Source organism: Gobio gobio (genome assembly GCF_949357685.1).
Source record: "Gobio gobio genome assembly, chromosome: 12".
Lineage (NCBI taxonomy): Eukaryota > Metazoa > Chordata > Actinopteri > Cypriniformes > Gobionidae > Gobio > Gobio gobio.
The window spans coordinates 3701534-3711533 of NC_137105.1; the positions used below are offsets into that span (position 1 = coordinate 3701534).

The 10000-nt window shown below is 37.4% G+C and overlaps 1 protein-coding gene across 1 annotated transcript in view; it reads left to right on the forward strand.

Annotated features, from left to right (window-relative positions):
* The window catches only part of rhpn1 (rhophilin, Rho GTPase binding protein 1), a 28802-nt gene that overhangs the window by 3563 nt on the left and 15239 nt on the right, over nucleotides 1-10000 (forward strand). The window contains exons 3-8 of the mRNA XM_079831928.1: nucleotides 1954-2082; nucleotides 3099-3174; nucleotides 3256-3333; nucleotides 4391-4515; nucleotides 4585-4751; nucleotide 10000. The exon at nucleotide 10000 is cut by the window's right edge and continues 97 nt beyond it. Coding sequence (XP_079688054.1) covers nucleotides 1954-2082; nucleotides 3099-3174; nucleotides 3256-3333; nucleotides 4391-4515; nucleotides 4585-4751; nucleotide 10000 — 576 coding nt within the window. The remainder of the gene's footprint in view (nucleotides 1-1953; nucleotides 2083-3098; nucleotides 3175-3255; nucleotides 3334-4390; nucleotides 4516-4584; nucleotides 4752-9999) is intronic.

The window sequence follows — 10000 nt, forward strand, 5'->3', positions numbered from 1 at the left end:
TCACATGACACGTTTACCGCATTATAACAGTCACATGACACGTTTACTGCATTATAACAGTCACATGACACGTTTATAACGGTCACATGACACGTTTACTGCATTATAACAGTCACATGACATGTTTATAACGGTCACATGACACGTTTACTGCATTATAACAGTCACATGACACGTTTATAACGGTCACATGACACATTTACTGCATTATAACAGTCACATGACACGTTTACCACATTATAACAGTCACATGACGCGTTTATAACGGTCACATGACACGTTTACTGCATTATAACAGTCACATGACACGTTTACTGCATTATAACAGTGACATGACACGTTTATAACGGTCACATGACACGTTTACTGCATTATAACAGTCACATGACACGTTTATAACGGTCACATGACACGTTTACTGCATTATAACAGTCACATGACACGTTTATAACGGTCACATGACACGTTTACTGCATTATAACAGTCACATGACACGTTTATAACGGTCACATGACACATTTACTGCATTATAACAGTCACATGACACGTTTACTGCATTATAACAGTCACATGACACGTTTACCACATTATAACAGTCACATGACACGTTTATAACGGTCACATGACACGTTTACTGCATTATAACAGTCACATGACACGTTTATAACGGTCACATGACACGTTTACTGCATTATAACAGTCACATGACACGTTTATAACGGTCACATGACACGTTTACTGCATTATAACAGTCACATGACACGTTTATAGTGGTCACATGACACGTTTACTGCATTATAACAGTCACATGACACGTTTACTGCATTATAACAGTCACATGACAAGTTTACTGCATTATAACAGTCACATGACACGTTTACTGCATTATAACAGTCACATGACACGTTTACCACATTATAACAGTCACATGACACGTTTATAACGGTCACATGACACTTTTACTGCATTATAACAGTCACATGACACGTTTATAGCGGTCACATGACACGTTTACTGCATTATAACAGTCACATGACACGTTTACTGCATTATAACAGTCACATGACACGTTTACTGCATTATAACAGTCACATGACACGTTTATAGCGGTCACATGACACGTTTACTGCATTATAACAGTCACATGACACGTTTACTGCATTATAACAGTCACATGACACGTTTACTGCATTATAACAGTCACATGACACGTTTATAGCGGTCACATGACACGTTTACTGCATTATAACAGTCACATGACACGTTTATAGCGGTCACATGACACGTTTACTGCATTATAACAGTCACATGACACGTTTACTGCATTATAACAGTCACATGACACGTTTATAGCGGTCACATGACACGTTTACTGCATTATAACAGTCACATGACACGTTTATAGCGGTCACATGACACGTTTACTGCATTATAACAGTCACATGACACGTTTACTGCATTATAACAGTCACATGACACGTTTATAGCGGTCACATGACACGTTTACTGCATTATAACAGTCACATGACACGTTTACTGCATTATAACAGTCACATGACACGTTTATAGCGGTCACATGACACTTTTACTGCATTATAACAGTCACATGACACGTTTATAGCGGTCACATGACACGTTTACTGCATTATAACAGTCACATGACACGTTTACTGCATTATAACAGTCACATGACACGTTTATAGCGGTCACATGACACGTTTACTGCATTATAACAGTCACATGACACGTTTACTGCATTATAACAGTCACATGACACGTTTATAGCGGTCACATGACACTTTTACTGCATTATAACAGTCACATGACACGTTTATAGCGGTCACATGACACGTTTACTGCATTATAACAGTCACATGACACGTTTACTGCATTATAACAGTCACATGACACGTTTACTGCATTATAACGGTCACATGACACACGTGTGCCCAGGGCCAGCAGTAATCAGAAGGTGAAGGAGACTGTGGCCTTAGAGCTGAGCTTCGTGAACTCGAACCTTCAGCTGCTCAAAGAGGAACTAGAGGAGCTGAACAGCAGCATGAACGTCTACCAGATGGAGAGGTGGGTCACTCGTGCAGCTTCACTGCGGATCTGCACATGGTTTACAGCAGAACTCTGCATTAATACCTGATGAAGTACAGCCGTATCGATGAGCAGGTTTGAGAATGTCTCTGATAGGGCCTGGCGATATGGCTGAAAACTGTATCACGATATAAGTGTTTCATATCGGTCCATATTAGGGCTGCAACAACGAATCGATAAAATCAATAAAATTCGCCAAATGAGATCGGTGCCATCCGGTGGACACATTGAGCATTTTTATCACGCAATAGCACATTTTTACCACTATAGTGGATCTTGTGTTTTATTGGTACTTGGTATATGAACATCCAAAAAAATTGGGGACAGGATTTGAAAAGTCTAAATGGTCGTAAAAAAAAAAGTCACACTCAGGACCTTCGGGTCAAAAATGACCCCCATAGGAAATGAATGGGAAATTGGCAAAAATATGAAAATACAGGTTTTTTTTGTCCATACAATCTCCAAATCAGCCAGTATGCAGAAAAAAGGACTCAACAGTGAAGGGGTGAATCTCTAAAACATCAAGAGTGCAAAACAGACAAATACACTCACACACACACACACACTTACACACACAAAAACACACGCACACACAAATGAACGCGTGCCATTCCAAAAGCTTATTGTGTGTGTGTGTGTGTGTGTGTGTGAGAGTCTGTTTTGCACTCTTGATGTTTTAGAGATTCACTCCTTCACTATTGAGTAGCATCCTGGCTGATTTATAGATTGTATGGACAAAAAAACTCTGTATTTTCATATTTTTGCCAATTTCCCATTCATTTCCTATGGGGGTCATTTTTGACCCGATGGTCCTGAGTGTGACTATTTTTTTTCTATTTTTTTTTAAGGCCAGTTACTGTGTTGCATAGTCATAATTTATGCACTTCTGTAATAATAAACAGTCGGCATGTTATACGTGTGCAAAACATTTGCAGTTTGTCATTACTAAAACACATGCATTGAACATTTAAAAATGAATCCTGGTTGTGTTGCAGTGAGACAGTGAATGTTCCCATGATTCCACTGGGGTTGAAGGAGACTAAAGAGATGGACATGACTGCAGCTCTTCAGGTGTGTGTCACTGTATTTATGTGCAGCTGCTCTGTGTTTAAATCTGCAGAGTAAATGTTTCTTTCTCTTCTGATTCATCAGGATTTCATCAGTGAACATTACGGTGAGGACGCGTCTCTGTACCTCAGTGAGATCCGCGAGTTTATGGAGCTTCGACAGGTCAGTAAAAGTCAGCATGAAGCGCTGATCACAGCACATATTTACGGCCCTAGGATTTCCATGATGTGGATGGAACCACAGAATCCGGGAAAAAATTGGGAAAAAATTTAACAGAATTTGGGGGGAAAAATTAATGGAATTTGGGAAAAAATAAAACGGAATTTGGGGAAAAATAAAACGGAATTTGGGGAAAAATAAAACAGAATTTGGGGAAAAAATTAAAGGCAATTTGGGAACAAATAAAACGGAATTTGGGGAAAAATAAAACAGAATTTGGGAAAAAAATAAAGGGAATTTGGGAAAAAATTAAAGGGAATTTGGGAAAAAATTAAACAGGATTTGGGAAAAAATAAAACAGAATTTGGAAAAACAAAACAGAATTTGGGAAAAAATAAAAGGGAATTTGGGAAAAAAAATAAAACAATTTGGGGAAAAATAAAAGGGAATTTGGGAAAAAAATAAAAATTTGGGAAAAATAAAAGGGAATTTGGGGAAAAAATAAAAGGGAATTTGGGAAAAAATAAAAGGGAATTTGGGGAAAAAATGTAAACGGAATTTGGGAAAAAATAAAACGGAATTTGGGGAAAAAATAAAACGGAATTTGGGAAAAAAATAAAACAGAATTTGGGAAAAAATAAAACGGAATTTGGGGAAAAAATAAAACGGAATTTGGGAAAAAATAAAACGGAATTTGGGAACAAATTTAAACGAATTTGGGGGAAAATAAAACAGATTTTTTTTTAAAAATAAAAGGGAATTTGGGGAAAAATAAAAAAAATGGGGGGATAAAACAGAATTTGGGAAAAAATAAAAGGGAATTTGGGAAAAAATAAAACAGAATTTGGGAAAAAATAAAACGGAATTTGGGAAAAAAATAAAACAATGTGGGAAAAAATAAAACGGATAAATAAATAAATCGGAATCGGCCAGTTTTCTTGAAAAAAATCGGTATCGGAATCGGCCATGTAAAATCATGATCGGTGCATCACTAATTCCGTGTCATTCACTGAAAGTCAAATGATTGTTTTGGCTGATGAAGACTCGCGTCTCTCCACAGGCCATGCGCACTCCCAGCAGGAATGAAGCGGGACAGGAGCTGCTCATGGAATATTACAACCAGCTGTACTTCCTGGATCAGCGCTTCTTTTCGCCGCACAGAAGTCTGGGGATTCATTTTCACTGGTGAGACTCACTGCTGCACACAAACCAGTGAGCGAGTTGGGGCTGGTCTGATCATGTGTCTCGCCGCAGGTATGACTCTCTGACCGGCGTGCCGTCCGTCCAGAGGGCGCTGGCGTTCGAGAAAGGGAGCGTTTTGTTCAACATCGGAGCGCTTTACACTCAGATCGGAGCCAGGCAAGATCGCTCCATGCTGACGGGCATTCAGAACGCCATCGATGCGTTCCAGAGGGCGGCGGGTACGGCACCATCTGTCTAATGAGGGTCATTCACAGGAAACGGCTCATGGGATGTTTGGAATTCATTTACTCAAATAAATCAGTCAATTCTGAGAGTATCCAACTAGGGCTGTACGATTAATCGAAAAATAACCGAAACCGACATTCAGAACCTCTAACCGACGTATTTTTCCCATGTCGGTTATTTCGGTTTTCATGTGACTCCGCCCCGTCCAGTTTGCAGGCACACAGAGATGCAGGAGCGGTTATCTGTGTTTATAGATGCCCAGAATCACTATAGTAACTGCATGTTTTACACCGTTTATACAGGTCAGTTAATTGCTGTTCTTATAGCCTACGCGCTGACACACACACACACACACACAGAGAGAGAGACGGCGCGCGCAAGCCCCGAAGCCACTTTCACTTTCGTGCTCGTAAAGTTTGTCAAGTAAATGCGTTTAAACGCGACAACAACGCGCGCGCCCTGAAGGCAGACCTCTTTCACCTGCGTTCTCGCAAAGCTTTGTCATTTGTATGTGGTTTAAGCCCTGTCAGTTTGAACATTAAAGCGAGTTTCGACCATCAGATGTGTATTATGTTGAGCTAATGCCTGATATATTGTGACAAACGAACACTCAGACAGAAGCTCGCACATCACGTGAAGATCGCGCGCAGAGGAGCACAGAAACGCAGGATCAAAGCTGTCCTGTGACTAAAGTAAAATCACTAAAGTAGCTTAGAAACTCAAACGTTATTTTAATACCTTTGAAGTAAGTATAAACCACAGCTTCATAATGAATAGAGACAGTAAGAGTAATTCACACACACAATCACTCTCTCATTAATGCATTCAAATAAATGTAATGTAGGCATACAGTGTTAATTTATCTGTATCTGATGTACAACAAACAGAAATCTGCTCCATAGACAATAACTGCTGAAAGTCAACCGTTTCCTTCAAATATTTTAAAATCACAAAGAAATGCACTTTTTCATTAGAAAAAAAAATCCACCTTTAATAGTAGAAAATATTTACAGTACAAACCTTATCAGAAACTTACTCAAAAAACTTGTGAGGGCAAAATCGCAAAAAAAAATTTTTTGCTAAAAAAATTTGCTAAAAAGTTAGCAAAATAATCGTTCATTAATCGTAATCGAGGTCAAATGTTCAATTAATCAAGGTTTTTATTTTTGGTCAAATCGTTACAGCCCTATATCCAACCCTCTACGCACACCGCGGCAATAAAATCGTCCTTTGGCTAGTACATTTTTTTGTTTAGTCGCCAGACTGAAATACTTTATCAGGGCTCGACATTAACGCTTGTCCGGGACAACAGGATTTTTAGTAAATTGTTTTTCACTTGCCCCTTCAAAAAATCCTGAGTGACAAGTATCCTGAGTAAAACGTCAAAACAAAAAATAACTAGGGAATCACCAAAGTGCAAGAATGATTCTGCATTCAGTGTTAGTGTAAATGGCGATCGATAGTGGTGCTTAAGATATTGTTGGTGTTTCTGTAAAAAAAATAGATAATAGTAATTATATTATATTATTAAAAGATAATAATACTACTACTAATTCTACTAATAATAACAATATACAACGCACTAAGGATTGATGAGCTGAGGTTCATGAATAATAATCACGTTGACAGCATTCGCTCAAACTGATTTGCTGAAATCAAAACAGGGACAAGAAAAAATGAGCGCCAGCCAATGAGATTACAGTTTGCCCATTAGCTCCGCCCACTACCGGAAAAAAACGGCATATCTTCTGCTTGTTCTCAAAAGCTGAATAATTCCAAATGAACGCCGTTATTTTGACAAGAAAATACAACAAAGAATATTGTTAACATATTGTTAATAAGCTTGTCGATTTTGCGTGGTATTAAAGACTCTCGCGCGCGCGCTGTGTGTGTGTGTGTGTGTGTATGTGTGTGTGTGTGTGTGTGTGTGTGTGTGTGTGTGTGTGTGTGTGTGTGTGTGTGTGTGTGTGTGTGTGTGTGAGAAATGCGCTCAGCAAAGCGACGGAGTTCTTCACACTAGAGTTCACGGTACATCAGATGAGCTGATTTGAAATCGTATAGATCGCTTGACAAGAGCAAAACTCTCAAGCGCTCATTCAGAGTGTTCAGCGAGTAAAATATGTTTATGCAAAACTTATTCTTAGCATCACACACACACACTGGCGAGTAAAATCTGAGAATGTATTAGCCAATGGCTAATGATAGATATTATTTAATTGCCCAGAGTGAAGATTTGCTCGCATATGCGAGTGTTTTACTCGCATTGTAGAGGGTTGGTATCACTGTATTATTAAAAAAATATTAATTGCACAACATTTGACAGTGTCAAACATGTTTCGGGTCAACAAAAATGGCCAATAACTAGCAAATATCACACATTTACATTCAGTATGTGCATTGCAGGAAGAACATTATCGTAACACTTTACTTAAAGCATTATAATAGTATTTGTAATGCATATATTATGCTTTGTAATGCACCTTATAATGCATTGTATGCTCTCGTTAATAACTGTAACCACAGTTATAATGCATTATAATACTTATCTGATCATTGAACACTCCTTAAAGCTGCACTATGTAAAAATTTTTCAGTAAAATATCCAAAAACCACTAGGCCAGTGTTATATATCGTGTTCAGTTGAGTACTTACAATATCCCAAATGTTTCCAACTATTTGTAATTCGTGAGATGCTCTTTTAAAACACATAACAATATACATGGAAATATATTTTAACTTACAATTATTTATGAAAATATATAATGCATTATGAAAGGGCTTTAAATAAAGTGCTACCAAAAAATGTTTAATGTAAAAAAAATTTTTTACTTACCTTGACTATTCACCAACTATTCAAAAGTGTGAGGTCGATAATATTTCTCCTGCTCTCCAAAGCTGCATTTATTTGATCAAAAATGACAGTAAAAATTGTGAAATATTATTACAATCTAGAAATAAAATGTTCTATGTGAATATATAATAAAGTGTAATATATTCCTGTGATCAAAGCTGAATTTTGCATCATTACTCCAGTCTTCTGTGTCACATGATCCTTCACTATTCACTCTAATATGAGGATTTGATGCTCAAGACACATTTATGATTATTATCAATGTTGAAAACAGTCATATTTTTGTGGAAACTGTGATACATTCGATTTTTCAGGATTATTTGATGACCAGAATATTCAAAAGAACAGCATTTATTTGAAATATAATCTTTTGAAACATTATACATGTCTTTTTCATGATCAATTTCATGCATCCTTGCTTCTTAGAAGAAAAATCATACTGAGCCCAAACTTAAAATGTAAAGAAAAATAGTGCAAAGACTGTTAGAGAACATGATCTGTGTTTGAAGCAATGTCAAAAATTAGGGCTGTCAAAAGATTAATTGCGATTAATCGCATCCAAAATAAAAGTTTGTGTTTACATAATATATGTGTGTGTACTCTGTTAATTATTATTATTTATATATAAATACACACACAAGCATTTATATATTTAAGAAAAAAATATTATTTTTTATATATAAAACATTTATATTTATATATATATATATTATAGATTATATAAATGTATATACAGTATATACATGCAAATATTTCTTAAATATATACATGAATGTGTGTGTATTTATATATAAATAATAATTAACAGTACACACACATATATATTATGTAAACACAAACTTTTATTTTGGATGCGATTAATCGCGATTAATCTTTTGACAGCCCTAACAAAAATATTGAATAATTATTTTTAAAGGTTGAACTGAAAGTGCTGGACAAACTCAAATTCTGCATTTTAAAAAATCTATATAGAATATGCAATTAATATAATTACATTTCTGTAAAAGCTCATTTATTTTATTACGTTGAATCGATCAAATAATGCAAGTTGCTGTTAATTAAATCAGTAGCAGCACAGAAGATCGTTTCCTGTGAATTACCATACATACGTGTTTATTAAACTCTTTAAAGGTCCCAAACTGAACTTTTAAAGGTCCCATGGCATGAAATGTTCATTTTATGAGTTTTTTTTTACATTAATATGAGTTCCCCTTGCCTGTATATGTTCCCCAAGTGGCTAGAAATTTTGATGGGTGTAAATCTTTCTCCAGCTCTCCGTCTCTCTGATCCACGAGTGCCCGCTTGCAGACCTCGCTAAACCACGCCCCCTCCGACACATAAGGCTTGTTCGACTTCACCCAGCGATGCGCAGACCGATCGGCGGCTGACTTGAAGCAGTGCATGCCGGTTAGAAATTTTGTCCGACTTGAGGCAGCGCCGACGCCACGTGACAGTGACGTATGTCAACAAAGTGCCGCGAGAGCGATTCGAGAGCAGCCGGTGATTACAGCCAGTGCAGTTTCTCGAGAGCGTCTGCATGAGGCTGCACGGGCTCTGATGACGACACAGCCTTTCCACGATTGGCCAGATTCACCGCATGACAGCGATCACGTGTGTTTCGTGTTTATTCTAAAACCTTCAGCTCCACTAATGCGCACAAATCTGTTTTTTATAACAGTAAAACCTCCTTTCATGTAGTCGCGATGTTATATTGTCATATTTATCAAAATATAACTGATTAAAAACATAGACCCCACTTCATTGATAGTGTAGGCTTATATGTTGAACTTTATTCTTGTAAAAACACACGCTGTATTAAGCAGTGCATAAAGTATTACATGACAATAATGTCTCTGAAACATCTGTGTATTGCCAAATATTGCATTTATTTCACTTCAGCTGATAAAGTGTGCAAACACAGCGCGAGCGTCACCGCGGGAAGCAGAAAGTGTCCGACTTCACGTCTGTGTTTGCAGCTCCTCCCCGCCTGCACGCGGCTACTCTCGCCGATCAGTTGATTCCAGCCGCAGCCGATGTCGAACACACCTATTATCTAACACTCATTTCAAATGCAAAGATGTCAGCCAATCACAACAGTGGGCGTTTTCACTGAAGTCTCACAGCAGACACGCCCCTTCAAACAGGGCATTCTAGCCAACAGTATAGAAAAAATGCCTTTTATTTCTAAATTATGACATTTTTTGATGTAAAAATCATATTAACAATATAAGTACACCTCAGGAAACATAAAATAATAATAAAAATCCACACCATGGGACCTTTAAACTCATAATCCTCATGTGTGTTACAGCGCTTCTTGATGAACTGAAGATCTTTGCTTGTATAAATGAGTTTGTAAATGTGACGTGTGTGTGTGTGTGTGTGTGCAGG